General features: G+C 69.0%; 4 protein-coding genes across 5 annotated transcripts; 3 read left to right on the forward strand and 1 right to left on the reverse strand.

Annotated features, from left to right (window-relative positions):
• The first annotated feature begins 2,458 nt into the window (after positions 1-2,458).
• On the forward strand, positions 2,459-6,830 carry Ptgds (prostaglandin D2 synthase). Of its 2 annotated transcripts, none has more exons than XM_048346453.1 (7): positions 2,459-2,850; positions 3,329-3,468; positions 3,562-3,638; positions 4,922-5,038; positions 5,158-5,259; positions 5,583-5,637; positions 6,714-6,830. In XM_048346453.1, the coding sequence occupies exons 1-6, from the start codon at positions 2,737-2,739 to the stop codon at positions 5,609-5,611; spliced, it is 579 nt and encodes a 192-aa protein (XP_048202410.1). In that variant the 5' UTR covers positions 2,459-2,736; the 3' UTR covers positions 5,612-5,637; positions 6,714-6,830. The 2 variants fall into 2 exon arrangements, with proteins under 2 accessions (XP_048202410.1, XP_048202418.1); XM_048346461.1 differs by having other exon boundaries at positions 2,461-2,850; positions 5,586-5,637.
• On the forward strand, positions 5,644-7,836 carry LOC125353412 (proline-rich protein 2-like). Its single transcript, XM_048349079.1, has 2 exons — positions 5,644-6,142; positions 7,379-7,836. Exons 1-2 carry the CDS (start codon positions 5,644-5,646, stop codon positions 7,834-7,836), a joined length of 957 nt encoding a protein of 318 aa, XP_048205036.1.
• Positions 7,837-14,238: 6,402 nt separating this feature from the next.
• Positions 14,239-15,721, forward strand: Paxx (PAXX non-homologous end joining factor). Its single transcript, XM_048346420.1, is given in 9 exon segments — positions 14,239-14,428; positions 14,534-14,594; positions 14,799-14,848; positions 14,926-14,987; positions 14,990-15,087; positions 15,089-15,116; positions 15,214-15,282; positions 15,367-15,451; positions 15,533-15,721. Coding segments are annotated over 9 exon segments (618 nt in total). The 5' UTR covers positions 14,239-14,303; the 3' UTR covers positions 15,573-15,721.
• A 631-nt stretch (positions 15,722-16,352) lies between these two features.
• On the reverse strand, positions 16,353-18,196 carry Clic3 (chloride intracellular channel 3). The gene is given in 8 exon segments (XM_048349093.1): positions 16,353-16,589; positions 16,680-16,855; positions 16,926-17,029; positions 17,110-17,195; positions 17,197-17,239; positions 17,373-17,395; positions 17,397-17,483; positions 18,161-18,196. Coding segments are annotated over 8 exon segments (792 nt in total).
• Between the last annotated feature and the right edge of the window lie 3,046 nt (positions 18,197-21,242).

Raw genomic sequence — 21,242 nt, forward strand, 5'->3', positions numbered from 1 at the left:
GGCCCTGCCTCCTGGGGGGGGCATCTCTGTCTGAGGGAGGGTGGGAGGGGGCCCTGCCTCTTGGGGGGCGTCTCTGTCTGAGGGGGGCCCTGCCTCCTGGGGGGGGCGTCTCTGTCTGAGGGGGGCGGGGGCCCCTGGGCATGGGCCTGTGGGAGCTGTGGAGGGGGCGTCTCTGTCTGAGGGGGGCGGGGGCCCCTGGGCATGGGCCTGTGGGAGCCGTGGAGGGGGCGTCTCTGTCTGAGGGGGGCGGGGGCCCCTGGGCATGGGCCTGTGGGAGCTGTGGAGGAGGCCCTGCCTCCTGGGGGGGATGTCTCTGTCTGAGGGGGGCCCTGCCTCCTGGGGGGGCGTCTCTGTCTGAGGGGGCCGGGGGCCCCTGGGCATGGGCCTGTGGGAGCTGTGGAGGGGGCTCGGCTCCTGTGGCCGCCCCCACCCTCCCACGCTGTCACCTGCCAGGCTCCAGGCCCCCCGGCGGCCCCCCGTCTTCCCCACTGCGGAGCCTGTGGCCCAGGCCCCCAGGTGAGTGGCCCGGCGCGGGGGCAGGGCAGGGGTGGTCAAGACCTCAGCGCCCCGATTCTCCAGCACCGCCGGACCAGGCTGGGCTCCGCGCGGCCCTGCACGGGGACGGGGCGCCCCGCCTTGGCTGCGGGGCCAGGGTGCTCAGACGGCCCGCCGGCCCGCCTCCTCCAGGGGCCGCCACCGAGGCCGCCCTCCGGGCTCCCCGTGTCCCTGGGGAGCTGGCCGCAGAGGCTTCTGGATGGGGGCGGCCTCAGGATGGGGGGCGGCTTTGGGATGGGGGGCGGCTTTGGGATGGGGGGCGGCTTTGGGATGGGGGGCGGCTTTGGGATGGGGGGCAGCCCCGGGATGGGGGGGCGGCTTTGGGATGGGGGGCAGCCCCGGGATGGGGGGGCGGCCTCGGGATGGGGGGCAGCCCCGGGATGGGGGGCGGCTTTGGGATGGGGGGCGGCTTTGGGATGGGGGGCGGCCCCGGGATGGGGGGGCGGCCTCAGGATGGGGGGCAGCCCCGGGATGGGGGGCGGCTTTGGGATGGGGGCGGCTTTGGGATGGGGGGCGGCTTTGGGATGGGGGGGCGGCCTCGGGATGGGGGGCAGCCCCGGGATGGGGGGCGGCTTTGGGATGGGGGCGGCTTTGGGATGGGGGGCGGCCTCGGGATGGGGGGGCGGCCTCAGGATGGGGGGCAGCCCCGGGATGGGGGTCCGGCCTCGGGATGGGGGCGGCCTCGGGATGGGGGCGGCCTCGGGATGGGGGGGCGGCTTTGGGATGGGGGGCGGCTTTGGGATGGGGGGCAGCTTTGGGATGGGGGCGGCTTTGGGATGGGGGTCCGGCCTCGGGATGGGGGTCCGGCCTTAGGATGGGGGTGGCCCCGGGATGGGGGCAGCTTTGGGATGGGGGGCGGCCCCGGGATGGGGGGCGGCTTTGGGATGGGGGTGCAGCCTGCAGCCTGCACTCGGGGCTGGCTCACCCCCATTCCCACTCCACAGGGGTGACAGCTGTGTGGGGTGGGGGTTCCAGCGGGCAGTCTAGCCTGCGCAGCAGTGGGGGTGCCGAGCATGCTGAGGTCTGGGGACAAGGCCAGAGTGGGGGTCCTCCCACAGATGCCAGCGTGGTGGAAGCACCTATCCCAGAGGGCTGAGCCTGCCGCAGGTGCCCAGCAAGCCCAGAAAGAGGACGGTGGCGCCCCAAGACCACCCCGCCCCCAGGAGCACTTTGGGCTCAGCCAGCGGGGGGGTCCTCGCCCCACCCCCGTCGAAGTCCCCAGGGCTGAAGGCCGCCAGGACTCAGCTGGAAACCCAGGGCCTTCCACGTTCCTCTTCCTATCCCTGTCCTCCGCCCCCTGCTGCCTCCCCTCGTGGGTCCCAAGGGGTAGCCCAGGGACGGTGGGGGAGCCCAGGCCAGGCCCCCCAATCCCGCCGGCTCCTGGCCCAGGGCCTGGCTGGGCCTGAGGGAGCGGCGAGCGGGGCAGCACAGGCGGGGGCTGATGGGAGGCCGCATGGAACCAGGGCGGCCTCGGGGTCCTCTGGGGGGACCCCCGAACCCCACTCTCACGCCAGCCTTCGTGGGCCCCCCCGGCACCAGGGACAGCAAGAAGCCTTGGGGTGGCCTGCTGGGCGGCTGGGGGGAGGCAGGGCCCCGCCGCCGCTGAAGCCCCTTGGCAGGCGCTGTGCCCCGGCCCCCCAGCCCTGCGTCCGCGCTCCGAGCGCCTCTAGAGCCCGTTGGCCAGCGGGGGGGGGGGGGGGGGAGGAGCTCAGCCCACTGCGGGGCAGATCCGGTTTCTTTACCTTGGCCTTGGCGGCCGCTTCTCACCCCCACCAGCTCTGCTGCCCCTTCAGGAGCAGGCTCCTGGGGCACCAACAGGGCCGGGGGCAGTGAAGCTTGGGCGATGGGAGGAAGCGCCCCCCCCCGAGTGGGGCAGCACTGGGGAGCACCGGGCAGGGCCTCGGCCTCACCCCCGCCCTCCCGGGAAGAACCGCAGAGCCCAGGCCTGTTTGGGTGAGAGGCTGTTACATAAGCCGTCTGTGGGAGACGAGGTTGCCGCTGGGCCTGGCTCCCCTCCCCGCCCCCCCCCCCACATCACGAGCCTCCGGCCCTGGGTGGAGGCCAAGCCTGGCCCATAAATAGGGGTCTCCTCGGCACCGGCTGCTCCTCCGGCTCCGCGGCTTCCGTGGGTGTCCCGCAGCCCCAAACCCAAGCCCAGGACGCCGGCTCTGCGTGGAGAGGATGGCCGCTCAGGGCGTGCTGTGGGTGGGCCTGCTTCTCCTGGGGGTCTCGGGGGTCCCGCAGACCCAGGCCAAGGACCAGGACACCCTGCAGCCCTATTTCCAGCCGGACAAGGTGAGGGCTCCCACCCCAGACCCGAGACGGTGTGAGGCCCCGGAGGCTGGGTTCAGCCATCCTGGGGTTACCCGGGGGGTGGGGGTGGGTCCCCACGGGGCCCGCACAGCACTCCCAGGGTCGAGGGCAGCGCCAGGACCGGGGCAGAAGAGAGGATGCCCAACGAGGCCGACCTGAGCGGCCCTTCCCAGGCCTCCAACCCCGGGCCGCGGGACGGCACAGATACAGCCCACGGGGCTGCTTAGCGCCAGGCCCCTGCCCCCGACCCCTCCAGGAATGGGGTGCGCTCTGGTAGCCCCCCTCTGCCCCCTGACGAGGCGTCACAAGAAAGGCCGGGGTGCGGGCGGGGCAGGGAGCATCCTCAGGTCTGCATCTTGGCCCAGGGAGGCAGAAAGGAAGGAATGGAGCCAGGCGGGGGGGGGGGGGGGCAGGTGCCTAGCAGGAGGCTCTGCCCAGCTGGCACTGGTGCCCCCTGCAGTTCCTGGGGCCCTGGTACAGCGTGGGCCTGGCTTCCAACGCCAGCTGGTTCCTGGAGAAGAAGAACGTGATGTCCATGTGCAAGACCACGGTGGCCCCCTCCGCAGACGGCAGCCTGAACCTCACCTCCACCTTCCTCCGGTGGGGCCGGTGACCCAGAGCCCCCCCACCCCATCGTCCCGGCCTGGGGCTGGCCTTGGGGCTGACCCTTGACCTGGGGCCGTCTGTCCACAGGAAGAACCAGTGTGAGACCCGGGCCATGCAGCTGCAGCCCACCGAGCGCCCGGGCCGGTACAACTACCACAGTCCCCGTGAGTGCATGGGGGGGGGGGGGAGAAGCGGGGCTGGGCCGGGGCAGGGGCGGGGCCTGGCCGGGGCGGGGGTGGAGGCGGGGCGGGGGTGGAGGCGGGGCGATGGGGGCGGGGCAGGGGCGGGGCGGGGCTGGGGGCGGGCCGGGGCGGGGGCTGGGGGCGGGGCGGGGCTGGGGGCGGGGCCGGGGGCGGGGCGGGGCCGGGGCGGGGGTGGAGGCGGGGCGATGGGGGCGGGGGCGGGGCGTGGATGGGGGCGGGGCGATGGGGGCGGTGCCGGGCTGGGGGCGGGGCGGGGCCGGGGCGGGAGCGGGGCCGGGCCGGGGGCGGGGCGGGGGCCGGGGGCGGGCTGGGGCTGGGGGCGGCCGCCCCTCCCTCCCCCTGCACGCGTGGGGTGGGGGGGACCCACGCCCTGCGGGTCCTTCCTCTGTCCACCTGGGCGGGCTCTCCGGAAGGCCTGGGCCCCACCCGCGCCTGGCAGCCTCCGCCTCGGGACCCAGGGCCTCCCCCACCGGCCCCCGGGGAGCCCCGCCGCCCCCTGCCCGCCCTGGGCTTCCGGCCCTTTCTCCCCGGATTTGTCCTTGGAGGACCCAGCTCTGGCTCTGCAGGCAGGAGGCGGGGAACTGGCTGGCCGCCCTGCTCGGAAGGGGCAGGGAAAGCAGCCAGACAGCAGAGAGGCCCCAGCCCCTCCGCCAGCGGCCCAGCACCCCGGGGGCGGGCCCAGCACCCCTAGCGCCCCGAGGGCGGGCCCAGCACCCCGAGGGCAGGCCCAGCACCCCAAGGGCGGGCCCAGCACCCCTAGCACCCCGAGGGCGGGCCCAGCACCCCTAGCACCCCGAGGGCGGGCCCAGCACCCCTAGCACCCCGAGGGCGGGCCCAGCACCCCTAGCACCCCGAGGGCGGGCCCAGCACCCCGAGGGCAGGCCCAGCACCCCGAGGGCGGGCCCAGCACCCCTAGCACCCCGAGGGCAGGCCCAGCACCCCGAGGGCAGGCCCAGCACCCCGAGGGCGGGCCCAGCACCCCGAGGGCGGGCCCAGCACCCCTAGCACCCCGAGGGCGGGCCCAGCACCCCTAGCACCCCGAGGGCGGGCCCAGCACCCCTAGCACCCCGAGGGCAGGCCCAGCACCCCGAGGGCGGGCCCAGCACCCCTAGCACCCTGAGGGCAGGCCCAGCACCCCGAGGGCGGGCCCAGCACCCCTAGCACCCCGGGGGCAGGCGCTCTTCCCCTGGCCCGGGGGGCGGGGGGGGGGGCGGGTGGAGGACTGAACATTCCAACCTTCTCAGACTGGGGCAGCATCCACTCCGTGTCCGTGGTGGAGACCAACTACGACGAGTACGCCGTGCTGTACACCCAGGGCACCCAGGGCCCCCACCAGGACTTCCGCATGGCCAGCCTCTACAGTGAGCGTCCCCCCCCCGGGGTGCCCCAGGCCCAGAGGAGGGGCGGGAGGGCCCCCAAGACACAGGGCGGGGGCGGAGTGGGCCCACTCCTCCCCTCTTCCTCCCTCCTTCTCCGCCAGGCCGCACCAAGACCCTAAAGGACAAGCTGAAGGAGGACTTTGCTGCCTTTTGCAAGTCCCAGGGCTTCACAGAGGACAGCATTGTCTTCCTGCCCGAGCCCGGTGAGGGGGACTTAGTCAGATTAGAGCCAGCGGGACTGGAGCCAGTGGCCTCTGGCTGGGGGAGGGGGTGGCCTGCCTGGCCCCCACTGTGGGCGGGTCCCCCAGAGGGGAGGGGATGAGGGCTCCGTGTCCCCAACCTCATGACCTCTGCTGGCAGCCATCTTTGTGCCAAACCTCTTCCCTATGCACCAACCAAGCAGTTGGTAGAGCCTGGCTCTTAGGGCCTGGGGGGGGGGGCTCCTCAGCACAGGGGAGCAACAGGAGCCCCAGGTGAGGCCTCCCCGGCCTGGACACCAACCACGGCCTCTGGGTCTCTTTGTCAGCAGATAAGTGCATCAATGAGCCCGAGTAGGAGCTGCACAGGGCCAGCTCCGCTAGGTAAGCATGACACCCACCAGCTTCTATCACCACCAAACTCAGGATTGCACAGAGCCCTCCCCACGGGGCCCCCCAGCAGAGCCCCCCAGCACGGAGCCCCCCAGCAGAGCCCCCCCAGCAGAGCGCCCCCCCACGGAGCCCCCCAGCAGAGCCCCCCCACAGAGCCCCCCAGCAGAGCGCCCCCCCCACGGAGCCCCCCAGCAGAGACCCCCAGCACGGAGCCCCCCAGCAGAGCCCCCCAGCACGGAGCCCCCAGCAGAGCCCCCCAGCACAGAGGCCCCCTCCCACACGGAGCCCCCCAGCACGGAGCCCCCCAGCAGAGCCCCCCAGCAGAGCCCCCCAGCACAGAGGCCCCCTCCCACACGGAGCCCCCCAGCAGAGACCCCCCTGCACGGAGCCCCCCAGCAGAGACCCCCCTGCACGGAGCCCCCCAGCAGAGCCCCCCCACGGAGCCCCCCAGCAGAGCCCCCCCCACGGAGCCCCCCAGCAGGCTGGGCGTCCAGGAGTGACCTGCAGAAAGCCTGCTCCCCAGGGCTGGGAATGGGCTTAGCCCAGGGAATGGGCTGGCCTAGCTTGCTGAAGCCCTGGGTTCGATTCCCCAGCACCACATACACAGATAAAGCCGGAAGCGGCGCTGTGGCTCAGGTGGCAGAGAGCTAGCCTTGAGCAAAAAGAAGCCAGGGACAGTGCTCAGGCCCTGAGTTCAAGGCCCAGGACTGGCAAAGAGGAAAAAGAATACAGAAAACCTGGTCCCAACCATGAGATGGTGGTACCCAAGAGCTCTTGGGGCAGGGGGGCTGCCCAAGGCAGGAGGGGGGGTCTCCCTTGATGACCTTCCAGCAACGGGGGCTCTGGCTCCTAGGGGACATGTAGGCCAGGGGGCGGGGCGGGACGCCTCCCTGGAAGCCGCGTGGGCCAGCATGGGGAGGGAAGCCATGACTGGGAGGGCAGAGGACTCTTCACTGCTGCACCGCCGTTCCCCGAGCCCCAGCCGCCGTGGGGGGGGGGGGGCAGCGCCATCCCTGTGGGGTGCCAGTGTTGCCAGCACCACTGACCGGGTTCTGCTCTCCGGCTAGGTGACCCGGTCATCAGGACTCTGCCGCTCCGCCCCTCCCTCCAGACCCCAGGCCCCCGGTGCCTCCGCCCCTGCAGCTGTGACCCTGGCTCTGAGGAATAAACTTTGAAGCAAGTCATTCCTGGCTCCCGCGTGTCTGTCCACCAGGCTTTTGCCTGCAAAGCCCCAGCGTGAGCACCGAAGGGTCGGCTGCTGCCGTGGCCCCCGACTCGGGACGGCTGAGGAGGGGCTCCCCACCCCCACAGGGCTGTCACCGCCCCACAGCCAGGCCGGCGTGGGCGGGCAGGAGTCAGTCACTCGGCAGCTAATCCCCTGGGCAGCTCTCCCCCCGCCCCCCACGCTGCCTCCCACCCTGAGCAGGAAAGGCCCCAGGCAACGCTGGACCCCGTGAATTGTGTGGATGTGGATTAACGCACTCAGATTGGGCCAAGATAAGGGTTGGGGAGAAGAAGGGACACTTGTTTCCAAGGTGCTCAGGTACCTGTGGCTCCCGCCCAGACTGGCCCACAGTGCCCTACTACCCACCCACACCTCTGCCCGCAGCTCCCCGGCCTCCTGGCCCTCGCCTGGGCCTCCAGGGCACACAGCCCTGCCCCGCCCCTCACCGGAGCCCTGTCCCCGCCCTGGCTGGCCACTGCCCAATTCCCCCTTCCCAACTCCCACCAGATGGCCCCGCTCAGGTCCTTGTCCCTGTTCCTCGTGGTTCAAATCGAGCAGGGCCAGGCACCGGTGGCCCTCAGGTCTCAGGGCTGAACTGCAAGGGTGGCCTGCGAGTGGCCTCCTTGGAGGAGCGGGCCCGGGCCGTGTGCACTGATACCCCAGAGGGCTTCCGGAGGCCAGAGGAGCCCCCGGCCCAGAGGCCACCAGGAACACTTGCCCCAGCTACCAAGCTCCTGGACCTGCCCACAGGAAGCACAGGGACGTGCGGGGCCGGGGGGACAGACACAGCTGGACCAGGTACAATCCAGTATGGAGCCCAGCCCGCAGCCAGCACCCCCGGGCATCTTAGGGAGCCTGTGACAGCGGGCGGTCCCCAGTGCCCAGCCAGCACCCCCGGGCATCTTAGGGAGCCTGTGACAGTGGGCGGTCCCCAGGCCCCCAGCCAGCACCCCCGGGCATCTTAGGGGCATAAAAGCCACTAGAAGGTGGCTGCCTCCGCTCCCGCCGGATCCAGTACCCCAGGACCGTCATGAAGTGGCAGGCTCTGCTGCTCAGCTCCCTCCTGGCCCTGCTAGAGGCGGCTCCGGGCCAGGCCGAGGTCCCCATCCAGGACGACTTCGACGCCGAGCAGGTGCGCCTGCCCCGCCTCACCCTGCCCCGCTCTCCTCCCGGTCCCAGGCTCCGGCCCACGCCGCCCTGGACACAGGCCTCGTGAAAGAGCCCCCTGACCTTGGGTGGGCGGAGGGGACCTGCAGCCCCCCGTCCAGCCTTCGCTCTGGGTCGGCCACCGCTGCCCGCAGCCCCACGGTGCAGGGACCTCCGGGGCTGGGCTCTGCCAGGCAGTGGCCGTGTGGGAGCAGGACGGGGCGGGCCTGGAAGCGGGGCACAGGGGCATCTCCCGGGCTCCCGGCCTGCTCTGCAGTTCCAGGGTACCTGGTACATTGTTGGGGCTGTGTCAGATGACCAGGGCTTCCAGGACTCCAAGGACGACATGAAGATGCCCATCGCCGTGGTGGCCCCCCTGGCCAATGGCAACCTGGCCGTCAAGTTTGGGTACCCCACGTAAGTGACCCATGAGCCTCGCCTTGGGTTCAGCGTGGCACAGGGCCGGGGGGAGACCGGATCAAAGCCGCTGGTGTGACACAGGAGGGAAGCCGGGCTGCGGAGGCCCGGATGAAAGCCAGGTGACCTCCGCCGCCCAGGGACGCAGGCGGAACTGAAAGGCCCACTGGGAGGCTGGGTGTGGGGAGCGGGGTCTGGTGGGTGCATCTGGAAGGGGAGACTCTCCCGGATGTGGGCACCGAGCGAGCACCCGCTTCTACTCAGCTGCACGTTCCACCAGTCATCAAGCTGCGGGGGGACGGGGGGAGGGACGGGGGGAGGCCCCGTCCTCAGGGCGGGCCGTGGCTGGAGAGGACGAGGCAGGCCCGTGGCCGGGGCCCCCCCAGGACCGCTGCTCAGGTGGGGCTCCTCCCAGGCCCGAGGGTGAGTGCCAGAAGATGGACACAACCTTCACCAAGGGTGCCATGGACGGACAGTTCAGCAATCCAGGTGAGGGCAGGGCGCGGGTGGGCAGCTGAGGGGTTAACGGGGAGGGAGGGGCGCCCGCCCCAAGCCACCCACTGGCCACTGGGGTAGGGCTTCTCGGGCAGGGCTCAGCTACTCTCACGCCCTCTCAGCCATGGCCCAGACCGATATTCGAATACCCTTCACGGACTACAAGCACTTTGCCGTGATGTACTTCCAGACACAGAAGGCAGATGTGAAGAACGTCTGGCTGCAGCTCTACGGTGGGTGAGCAGAGGGGCGGCACTCCCGACTCTCCCTAGCCCTCTTCCTGCCTCCCGGGGCCCGTGGCAGGGGCTGTGGACGCTGCTCAGTCCCTCCCCACCCTCCGCCCTGTCCCTCTGCCTTCACGGCCCTCAGCCCGCACCCCGGAGCTGTTTCCCGAAGGTGCACAGAAGATGCAGCAGCTGGCAAATGAGTTGGGCCTGAACCCCAGCCAGGGCGCCCTGCTGCCCAAGTCCGGTGAGTGCAGCCCCCTCCCCAGCTCAGGGCTGCGGGTCTGGGGACTCCTGACCTCCACCGACGGGGCCGGGACCTGAGGGTCACTCTGCTGACCCCAGGGTCGGAACCGAAGCTCCAGGGGCCGCCTTGGACCGTCTGGGCCAAGGGCGGGCAAGAAGGTGCCCCGGCGGGTTCTCCGGGGAGGGCGGGGCAGGGGAAGAGGTGGTGCCTGAGGCCCTCTCTCCACAGACGAGTGTGCGGGAGCGCTGGCCTAGGTGAGTGTGTCGGGCAGGGAGGAGGAGGACCGTGGGCAGCCCGGGCTCCCCGCGCCCTCCTGGCTGGCTGGAAGGGCGTGGCCGCACCGGGTGGCACCGGGGCGCGGCCTTGCGTGTGGGAGGGACTGGGCATAGGAGCCCAGCCTCGCTGGCGGGTGTGGCTTGTGGCGCGGAGGCGTGGCTTCGTGGGTGGGTGTGGCCTTGTGGCGCGGAGGCGTTGCCTCGCTGGTGGGTGTGGCTTGCCATTGGGGCGTGGCTTTGCTGGTGGGTGTGGCTTACTGTTAGGGCGTGGCCTCGCGGGGGTGTGGCTTGCCTTGGGGCGTGGCCTTCCCCGGCGGGGGCGGGGTAAGGGGCGCCCGGAGCTCCACCCGCCCCCCTGTCTTGCAGTGGCGGACTCAGCCCCGGAGCGCCGTCGAGTGCTGCCTTCCCCAAAGAAGCCCGCTTTCTCCGCGGTGCCCCCCAAGCACAATAAATGGTCTGCGAAAGCCAGCGGCTGTGCGCTTCTTCCGGGGAGGGGAGAGTGGGGGCGGGGCGGGGCCACCTTCGGGAACGACCCAGCCCTGGGCACCCACGGCCTGGTTCCCACTCAGTCCGCTGTGCCAGCCCTAGGCAGGCGTTGGGCCTGGAGGGGCTGAGGCCCGGCTCTGCCCGAGAGAGGGCGTCCAAAAGCGCTTTCCCCGGCCGGCCCTGGGGCACCCGGGAGTCAGGGCGGGGGGGGGGGGGGGGGGACTGGTGCACGCCGGGAGTCAGGGCGGGGGAGGGGCGCCTGGTGCACGCCGGGAGCGGGGGGTAGGGTTGGGGGGTGGCCCTGGTGCCCGCCGGGAGGGGGGGGGGCCTGGTGCACCCCGGGAGTCAGGGCGGGTGGGGGCTGGTACACACCGGGAGCCAGGGGGGCCCTAGTGCATGCAGGGAGCCGGGGCGCAGGGGGGGGGTGGCTGGTGCACCCGCGAGCCAGCGTGGGTCCTGGTGCACCCGGGAGCCAGGGCCAGGGGTGTGGCCCTGGGTCAGCTGCCCAGACCCCCTCCCTTGCCCCAGCGCTACCTCTGTCCTGGACTCTGGGACCCCAGCTTGACAGGCGTGGCCGCTGCTGTCTGCTGTCCGCTGCTGCACCTTCAGCGTCCAGCAGGTCTGCGTGGCCTGGGAGCCCAGTCGACCCTCACAATGACGCAGCTCACACCCCCTTCACACCCTGGGTGTGCACCCCTGCCTGGTGCCTACGTCCTGCCTGGCTGCTGCAGGGCTGAGTGCCTCCCCATGTCCACCTCAAGCCCCACCAAGAGTGGAGAATGAGTGGGCTAGACACAACAAATGGTGTTTTATTTCTAGAAACTTGGCGTGAGCGTGGCACCGGTGCTAGAGCACTTGGCCCTGAGTTCAAATCCTAGCACCTAGTAAATAAGCCAATGAACCATTTGTTTTCACGGACTGTTTTCTTGGTTGGGGCCCCAGCTGAGCGGTGGCAGGGATGATTTGCCCCACTCCCCACTCCCCGGCACCCCCTCCATGTCCCCATCGTGGCTGGCACCAGCCGGACTGTAAACACTACAACTGCAGTGTCCTGCCCAGTGGTGCCCTGTTCCTAACCTGTGGACCTGGGCAGGGCAGAGAGGCCCAGAGAGCCACAGTCCTGCTGAAAGAAGCTGCAGGAGCTGCAGGGGCCCCTCTATCTGCCACTCCGGCTCCACATGGGCCAAGAGAGGCAGAGAGAGAGAGAGAGAGAGAGAGAGAGAGAGAGAGCCTCCAAGGGCAGCAGCAGGGATTTAAGGAGAGCGGCCAAGAGGATGGACTTCCTTCCGACTGGCCCAGCACTCAGCGTCCTGGGGTTCTGTTCCACGACATGGGTCTGAAATGGGAACATGTGGCTGCCCTCCAGTTTCAGGGATACCCTTCCCTTTCTTCTGGGGGTGGAACAAGTGAATCCTTGAGGGTCCAGCAGTAGCCATTACCCCACCCACCTCTGTTCAGCCCAGGCTTTCCCATGCCCGTCGCTATCCACAAGGGGGCAGTCCTCTGCCAGTTCTCCTCCCCGAATCCTGCAGATCACATTGCAGAGATCTTTCCCTTTCTGCTCAGAATCACCCTGTGGGTCCCAACTCACCAAGATGGATGGACGCATTGTAGCTGGGGCTTTCTGCTTACCCTGATAGCTCCACCTGCAGCGTCAGCACTAATTGTGGCCTTTACACATGAAAAGCAGACACTTTATCTTCCCAGGACTCCCTGTCTTTCATCCATCCATATCTATGTATCTATCTATCCATCATCTATCTGTTTATTTAGACTGAAGACTGAACCCAAGATATAAATGTCATACCCCCAGCCTGTATTTTACTTTTGAGCTAGAGCTAGGATTACAGGTGTGAGTCATCAGCACCTAGCATATAGTATTATTTTAAAGACTCAGGGTCTCACTATGCTTCTCAGGTTGGTCTCAACTTCTGGATTCAAGCAATGCTCCTGCCTCACTCAGCCTCCTGAGTGGCTGGAACAGTAGGCGTTTGCTGTGATGCCCAGCTTACAATATTTATTGGGTAGCTGCATGCCAGGCACTGTTTAAATGCTGGAGACACAGATGAGGCCTGAAAATGAAATAGGAACCCTTGCTACCGGTAGTCTCATGAGTGATCAGCAGGGCAAACACATGAATCACTTGGGTTTTCTTTTGCTAGTCCTGGGCTTGGATTCAGGGCCTAAACAGCTTCTTTTTGCTGCCACTTGGGCCACAGTGCCGCTTCTGGCTTTTTCTATATATGTGGTGCTAAGGAATCGAACCCAGGGCTTCATGTATATAAGGCAAGCACTCTACCACTAGGCCACATTCCCAGCCCATGATTTTTTTTTTAAAAAAATCTTCTGCTGGGTAACGAATTACCCCAGAACTTAGCTACCTAGAACAATAGCTGGGTTATCTCCAAGTCTCTTATGGTCCAGGAGTGGGGCCCAGTAGCAAAGGAATTTCAGGGGTTTGTGATCTCCTGGGAACTTTGGCGAGGTCTACCCCAAGCTCCTTCACGGGCCTTGCAGGCCTGGGTGCCTAGCCAGTCAGAGGTCTTCCTGGCTGCTCTGTGTCACGGTGAGCAACTCAAGAGCGACTTGCATTGGCTAGCAGCAAATGGCTAGGCACAGCTGGAGGGAGGGGAGTCCCCTTAGAGCGCCAGCACAGGCCACTGGAGAGACTGCGACCTCCACGGAGCTGAAATGCACTTCGGGGAGAATAGGTCAGGAAACAGAAGCGAGGAACGAGGAGTCTGGCAGAGTGTAGACATATTCTGTAGTGACCAGGGAAGGCCTCGCTGAGGAGAAATGTTGTCCCTTCTTTCTTTGTTCTCTGTGTTTGTACTGGGGCTTGAACTCAGAGTCCTGAGCGCCGGTGTGGCCTTCTGGCTCACAGGTTATGCTCTACCACGTGAGCCAGGCCTCCAGGCGGACAACACGACGCTTGAGCGCAGGACTGATGGCGCTGGTGAGGAGGCTCTGCGTGGGGAGCCGGGGGAGCGGGGCCGCTGCAGCGAGGCGGGGAGGGGAGCGGGGCAACCGCAGCAGGCTCGGCTGGGTGCACTGGGATGCGAGCATGGCTGGACGCCCGCCCGCCCCATCGCCGCTGCCCCCGCGACGCCCGGGGTCAGCCGGAGCCCGCCCCCAGGCCCCTCCGGGGCTCCTCCAGGCGTGGCGGGCTCCCTCTCTCGTCCCCACGTGGTGGCTCAAACAGCCCCCGGCCACGGCGCCCCGGCCGGGCTGGCCGGGCTTTCCGCTGGTGCGCTGCGGCCTTGTCCTCCTCGCGGCAGACCGCGCGCTCCCGGGGCCGGACGCCGGCCTGCGGGCCGCGGGGCGAGGGCGGGCCGGGGCGCCGGGAGGTCCCGTCTCGGGGCCGCGGGGCGGGCGTGACTGACCCCGGTCGCGCCCTCCACGGCACCTCGCGGGGCGTCCTGCCCTTTGGCCTGAGGAAGCTCTGCGGCCGAGGCTGGGGCGCTGAGGGCGCGCGCGGAGAGGCGGGCGAGGCTGCCCTGCGCGGGGACCGCGGGCCGACGGGCGTGCCCCGCGGCGGGCAGGGAGGCCGGGCGCTGCGGGCGCTGCGGGCGCTGGGCCGGGGACGCCCGGGGGCCGACCTCTGCGAGACCCGGGGGCCAGACCCAGAGCCCCGGCCGGCCGCGCCCCGCACCTTCCCTCCACGCCCCGCGCGCCCCGCCCACGACGGGCCCGCCCTCGTCTAGCAGTCCCGCCCCCAGCACCGCCCCGCCCACTCCCGGTCCAGCCCCCGACACAGGAAGTCCCGCCCCCAGCACGGCACCTCCCGCTCCCGGTCCAGGTCCCCGACACAGGAAGTCCCGCCCCCAGCACGGCACCTCCCGCTCCCGGTCCAGCCCCGACACAGGAAGTCCCGCCCCTAGCACGGCACCTCCCGCTCCCGGTCCAGCCCCGACACAGGAAGTCCCGCCCCCAACACGGCACCTCCCGCTCCCGGTCCAGGTCCCCGACACAGGAAGTCCCGCCCCCAGCACCGCCCCGCCCACTCCGGTCCAGCCCCTGCACAGGAAGTCCCGCCCGCGACCCCGGCCCCGGGGTCTGTTCTCGGCCCTGGCGCGCCGAGTCCGAGCCGGGCCCGCCTCCCGCGCGGCGTCCACCTCTCCGGCCAGGCCCCCTCCTGCGGGATGGCCACGGGGCCGCCGCCGTCGCTGCTCTGCACGTGGCCGCCCGGCTCCCGACCGCCTCGCTTCGTGTGCTACTGCGAGCAGGGGGGCAGCGGGGACGGGGCCCGCGGCGGCTTCAGCCTCCAGTAAGTGGGGCCCGGGGAGGGGGTGCGGAGCGGGGCTGCCGCGCGCGCGCTGACGGCCCCTCCCCCTCCCTCCCCCCACGCCCTCCCCCCACGCCCCTCCCCCAGCGTGACGGACGCGGCCGAGCTCTGGAGCACCTGCCTCTCCCAGGACAGCCTGGCCGCCCTTGTGCGTCACAGCTCCTGAGCGGTCTGGGCGCCCAGTACGCCCCACGGGCCCCCGGAGATTCTCGGATGGGCTCTTCTTGCCCCGACTTGTAACTGTGGTCCTAAAGTTAGGCTGGGATCCGGGGGGTTTCCTGGGTCGGGCAGGATTGGGTGTCTGTGTGGGCCTAGGGACCCAGGCATCCCGTGACAAGTCTCTGCCCTTCAGAAAGCCCAGCTCGGCCTGAGCGGGACTGAGGACATCACCTCCCGGCTCAGGTGAGCCCCAAGCAGGGAGGACGGATGGGTGTGGAGAGGGGGATCAGGCCACCCCACTCGTGTTTCTCCTCCTCCAGAGCAGCCTGCCGGCAGCACACAGTGACTGTAAGCCTGCAAGAGGACAGAGCATCCCTGACCCTTTCGGGGGGCCTTCACCACTGGCCTTTGACCTTGCCAAGGTTCCAGGGCCAGAGGCAGCCACCAGGTTGCAGATGCTGACTCTGGGCCTGGCAGAACGTTGTGTGCAGTCTGGAAAGGCAGCTTGCAGGTAGAGTGGGCTTCGGCACCTGTACCTCACTAAGGTCCCTGCTCGTGCCCTGGTCTCTTCTGGCACTGGGTAGGATGCCCACTAGCTTTCTCCCAAGTTGTAGAAGAGACAGCTGCCAGCCCCAGGAAGAGCCCTCGAACAGCAGGACCTCAGTTCTTCCTGCCAGGTAGAGTCTGCCCTCATTCCTCCAGAGCTGTCTCCCTGGAGCTTGGGCTTCAAGGAGAACAAGACCCTACCTGTTTTCTCCCAGATTCTGATCCACAGAGAGGTGGCTCTGGACCTGGGGTCAGGAGACGGTGTCCCGGGGAGTCCCTCATCAACCCTGGCTTCAAGAGGTATTGCCCATCTGCCCTGCCAGCCTGGACCCCTGTCCCTTCCCCTGTACCCCCAGTGCATTGCTCCCTCTTCCCGCCTAGGAAGAAACCAGCTGGTGGAGTCAACTTTGATGATCTCTGACGGTGTGACCTTGTTAGGAGTCTGTGAGAGGAGAGAAGCCTAAGACCCCAGCACCAGAGACTCTACCTCCACTGGCCAGTCCTACTGGGCAGGGCCAAGGCTGCCCCTCGGGTCTCATTCCTATCAAATAAATGGCTCCCTGGGGTGGAGATGCTGGCCAGACTCTGGCTTGTGGGAGTAGGCCCAGAGGGGCCCAGAGACCCCCTTTTGACCGGCTCTGGACATGGGCCCCCTGGAAGAGGCCGGACCTCTTAGCCCCGTCCAGCTGCCCCGCTGCGTGGCCAGCCTAGGAGCTGAGAGGAGCCTGCCCGGGTGGAGCCGGGGCTCCTAAGGCTTGGAAGTCTGTCCTTCCCTTCCAGGCCCCGCCCCCACAGGGCACGGGCCACTCACGCCCACTCAAGTACGCTCTTTGGAGTCCCGGGCAGATGCCCACTGGAAAGGCCTCAAGTGTGCGAGGCCGTGGAGAGCCCCCACTGGAGATGGGGCCGGGCACAGGCTGGGGTTGGGGCCGAGGAATGCCTGGAACCAGAGGTTGGACTTGTGGCTCTCTTCTCCCCACCCACTGGCCACACCGGGCACCCCGCCCTGGCTTGACTGGTTTGGGAGCCTGATCCAGTCCCCCGGGTCCATGCCGCCCCTGCACCGGGTGACTTAGGAGGCACTGGGCCCAAGTGCCGCCCCCGTGGGAGAATGAGCCGTCCCGCCCCACGCCCTCCCCCCCTCCCCATCACCCTGGGCTGTCACGTGCAGGGGGCCCCCCCGCGTCAGGGGTGGTGACACTCAGATGCTCAGGACACTCACTGGGGACCGAGATGCCTTTATGGGGCTGCCGTCGGGTGGGGGGGTGGGGAGGGGCGCTAGCGGGCGCGCAACGGCCGGCCGGTAGGCCTCCAGGATCTCCGCGCGGTGCGGGCACGTGTACTTGAACTCCTTCTCCTGCGCCGCGCCGTCCAGGTAGCGCCGCAGGCCGCGCAGCTCCGCGGGGATGGGCGCCTGGCGGAAGTGCGCGCACACGGTCTGCAGGCGCGAGCGGGGGGCGTGGTCAGGGCCTCGGCGGCCCCCGCCCCGCCCCACCCCCCCCCCCCCCCGCGCCCGAGCCCGGCTCACGTCCACGATGTGCAGCTTGGGCAGCAGGCCGCAGTCGGCCAGCGTGAGCTGGTCCCCGTCCAGGAAGCGGCGCCGGGACTCGCGCAGCTGCGGCTCCCGCGCCAGCTCGTGCTCCAGCGGGGTGCGCAGGTAGCCGTCCAGCCGGGTGAGGGCGCGCAGCAGCTGCTGGTACAGGGCTGGGGGCAGGGGCACGGTGAGGACCGGCCCAGGGGCTCCCCCCCCACCCCCGCCACTGCCAGGCCTCACCGTCGTCCTGTGCGGGCACCGGGTTCTTGATGAACACGGAGAACTTGTGGAAGACGTCGTTGCCGGCAGTGTGGGACTCCCTGTAGCGGGGGTGCCAGGCTGGGGGAAGCTGCGGAGGGGGTCAGGGGAGGACTGGAGTGGGTCCCTGGGGCCTCCAGCCCTCCCTCCCGCACCCTCGGGCCCTTACTCGGGCGGCCCCAGCGTCTCCTCCAGGAACTCCTCGGTCTGCAGCGTGTCCGTCTTGGCCTCGCCGTCGTAGAGGAGGATGGGGCAGCTGCGAGCCCGGCGCGAAGTCCTTCAGCACGTCCAGTGCCCTGTGAGCCCAAGCCGAGGGAGGCTGGGGGGAGGGGCCGGGGGCGGGGGGGGGGGAGACCCCGGGGTGGGGGGGAGCCCGGGGGCGGGGGAGGGGCCCGGCGGGGGGGGGGGAGCCCGGGGGCGGGCGCTCACCTTCGCGTGTCCACCGTGGTGAGGGGTGAAGGGCACCCCCTTCAGGAGCAGGACCATGAAGAGCCGCTGGCAGGACGGGCAGTGCCCCACGCTCTCGCCATCCTCGCTGGCCTGGGTGGGCGCAGCCGGGTTGGACCGGGGCAGACCCGGGAACCCTGCCACCGGGCAGGGTGGGTCCCTGCCTCCCGCTGCCCCAGGGCCCGGCACTGCGGGGCACGGCCCCTCCCGCTCCAGAGGGCCCTTGACTCGGCGCGTGGGCCGCGGGCAGGGGCACGGGGATCCCAGAGGGCGGGAGGAGGCCTAGGACCCGGGCAGAAGCAGACCTCTAGAAGGCTCCAGATTCCTGGGCGGGTGGCAGAGGTGGGGTGGGCCGGCCAGCCCAGCCGCTCCTCAGCTCCCAGTGTGGGGCACCGGGCAAGGCCTGACCCCCCCCCCAGCCAGGTCTGAGTGCCAGCTGGGGCCACGTCTCAGGGTGGGGGGGGCCCTGTTCTTCGCTGCCTGGACGCCACCTCCCTACCCAGGGACACTCACCTAGCAAGCCTGGGCCAGCCATCGAGGCTGGGGCGGGACGGGGGCCCCACCCCACTGGGGGTGCTTGCTCCAGGGAGAGCTACCCGCTCTCTTCAGCCTCTGGGGGCTGCCCACCCCCCCAGCCTACCGCCTGGGAAAAAGGGAAGCCCCTCCACCGGCCCCAGAAAGCAGAGGCTTAGAATACCACCACCCACCCCTCCCCGGCCCAGCCGCCCCTCCCGCCCGGCCCCCTGCCCAGCCGGCCAGCCTGCCAGAACCTTCACAAACAGCTGGAGCTTGGTAGTTTCGGCCATGGTGGGAGCTGAGGCGGTGTCCCAGCCAGGCGCTGGGCGGGACTTCGGGCTCTTTTAAGTCTCTGGGTGCCCCGCCCTCTGGTGCCAGGGCCCGCCCTGAGCAGGGTGAGCTCGGGGCTGGTTCTCTGCCAAGGTCCCGAGCCAGGGGATCCCAGCACAACTGACCACGGTGGCTGAGCCCCGCGGCTGGCAGTGGGTCTGCGTGAGAGCACGGGTGTCCTGGTGCCGACGGGAGGGGGGCAAGCGGGGGGGCCCAGGCCGGCCGGGAGGGGAGGGGCAGCCCCTGGTCCAGAGCACCGGCCAGAGTGGTCCCAGCCCAGGACCTGCCCCTCTGGAGGCCGGAAGGCCCAGCAGGGGCGGGCGGCCAGTGGCTGGCCCGCCCTGTCTGTGTCAGGACATGGCTGGGGGTCCAGCGCAGAGCTGCATCCTTCTGTCCCCAGCCCCGCGGGGCAGGGCCCATGCCCCAGGGCTGGCGGGCGGGTAAGCCTGGCTGGGGGGGGCCGGTGGTGCAGGGCTGGCCTCACGCAGGGTTCCTACCCTGAACCTGGACAATTCGGCAGTCCCAGGAGGGCTCAGAAGCCACCAGCAGAGGGCCTGGCCAGCCCACCGCCTCCAGGGTGTCCCTGTCCCTGCTGCGGGGCCTCTCTGCCCCCTGGAGTCCCATCTCCATGTTCCTTTCAGAGTGACCTGATGTATCTCTGCCCGCCCGGGACCCGGCACTCGGTGCTGGCGGGGACCCTGTGTGCCCAGGCCAGGGGTGGGGCGGTGCCGCCTCCGCCCCGTCCTGACGAGGGTGGCGCCACGCCCGCCCACTTACCTGCTCACCCGCCCGGCTCCGGGCAGAGCCCGAGCCCGTGGCGGAGGCCCCGGGCGGCCCCGGGCTCCCTACCAGCCCACCGCGGAGGCCCCGGGCTCCCTGCCTTGCCCGGTCTGCCAGGCCGGTTCCTGCACCCCGCCACGGCTGTACGCGTGGCTCCAGCATTCCCCGAGCCTTCCTCCTCCCCACCACCCCTGCCTCAGCCCCAGAGGCCAACCTTGGGGCTGCTTCTCCCAGCCCACTGGCTTCTTGTGTCCCTGAGAGACACCACCACGATGAGAAGCCCAGGGCCCCTGCCCCCTCCCTCCTCCAGCTGCTGCAAGGGAGGGAGGAAACCGGAAGCTGCCATTGCTCACGGTCCTGAGCCGCTGCCCACAGGAACCCACACACGGGAGCCCTGTGGGTGGGCACAGGTCCTGCTCTTGCCGTCTGTCTTGCCACACACTGCATTTTCTGAGTAGCTGGGAAATTGATTGTCAAAATAAAACACAGAACTCGGGGCTGGGAATGTGGCATAGCACTAGGTGCTTGCCTAGCATGCATGAGGCCCTGGGTTCGATTCCTCAGCACCACGTGTGTAGAAAAGGCCAGAAGTGGCGCTGTGGCTCAAGAGGCAGAGTGCTAGCCTTGAGCAAAAAGAAGCCAGAGACAGTGCTCAGGCCCTGAGTTCAAGGCCCAGGACTGGCAAAAGGAAAAAACAACTGGGAGCCAGGCACCGGTGCCCTTACCTGTAACCCTATCCACTCAGGAGGCTGAGATGTGAGGCTCACGGTCAAAGCCTGGGCAGGAAAGTCTGTGAGACTCATCTCCAATTAAACTATTCAGAAAAGGCCAGAAATGGTGCTGTGGCTCAAGTGGTCAAGTGCTGGCCTTGAGCACAAAACCTCAGGGGCAGCTCAGCCCCAAGTTCAAGCCTTAGGGATGGCACAAAAAATAAACTGGATCCATGGCCTCGACAGTCTGGTCTTGATGTTTGCACAGGGGTGTCTGAGTTCTTGGTGGAAAGCTCGGAGCGGCAGTGACACCCCAATCCAGCAGTGGGCAGACCCAGCTGGGGCTCCCACCCCCGAAGATCGCTGCCCAGGGGGACCAGCCCACACCCTCACCCCAGGGCAAAGGGAGGGGACGGCCTGCGGTGGGCCCTCAGGCGGAGCCTTCGCCGCCCTCCGCGGGGCCCTGCGGGGCCCTGCATCAGCTCCGGAGTCCACCTGGCTCCCTACTCGGAGGGCGTCCTCACCGGGCCTCGCCTGGACTTCAGCCTCCAGGACTGGGAGGAACTCCGCCTGTTCCCGATCCCAGGCCCAAGGCGGTGAGGCGGGCACATGGGGCAGAGGAAGCAAACACCAACGGTCGGGACAGGGGAAGAGAGCACAGGCGGCCCCGAAGGCTCCACAGGCTGTGTCTCAGGCCACGTGGGTCGCGCTGGCGGCTCTGGCCTCTACTCCCACAGACTCCATCTCGGCATGGGTGTGGCTGCGGCCTGTGCCCCTATCTCCCCAGCCTAGGACAGTGAGCTGGAGTCCAAACACCCGCCCGGGCAAAAGTGTGAGCGCCTGGGCTGGGGATATAGCCTAGTGGCAAGAGTGCCTGCCTCGGATACACGAGGCCCTAGGTTCGATTCCCCAGCACCACATATACAGAAAACGGCCAGAAGCGGCGCTGTGGCTCAAGTGGCAGAGTGCTAGCCTTGAGCGGGAAGAAGTCAGGGACAGTGCTCAGGCCTGAGTCCAAGGCCCAGGACTGGCCCAAAAAAAAAAAAAAAAAAAGTGTGAGCGCCTACCTCAAAAACTAACCAGGGCAGCGAAGGGCTGGCGGTGTGACTCAAGTGACAGGCTAGCCACACAGAGCGGAAGTGGAAGCGACCGTCCTGAGTGATTAAACACTGATGTCTTTTCAATAAGAGGGAGTGTGAAGAATGGAATCGTTTCAGTCGGCTGTTCTTCCCTCCCTGCCCCGGGCGGCAGGGCGGGCGGTGGACCTTTCCTGCAGGCAGCAGGGGCCCAGGGCCCTATCCCTCTCCACTCGGGAGGCTGAGATCGGAGGCTTGCCCTCCAAGCCAGCCGGGCAGCAGTGTCGAGGGGATTCTGATCTCCAGTTGCCACCCCAAAAGCCAGAGTGGCGCTGTGGCTCAAGTAATGGAGCACTAGCCTGAGTACAAAAGCTCAGGGCCAGCACCAGGCCCCGCGTTCGAGACCCACGTGCACACACACACGCACGCACACACACGGC

This window comes from Perognathus longimembris, chromosome 1 (assembly GCF_023159225.1).
Source record: "Perognathus longimembris pacificus isolate PPM17 chromosome 1, ASM2315922v1, whole genome shotgun sequence".
Lineage (NCBI taxonomy): Eukaryota > Metazoa > Chordata > Mammalia > Rodentia > Heteromyidae > Perognathus > Perognathus longimembris.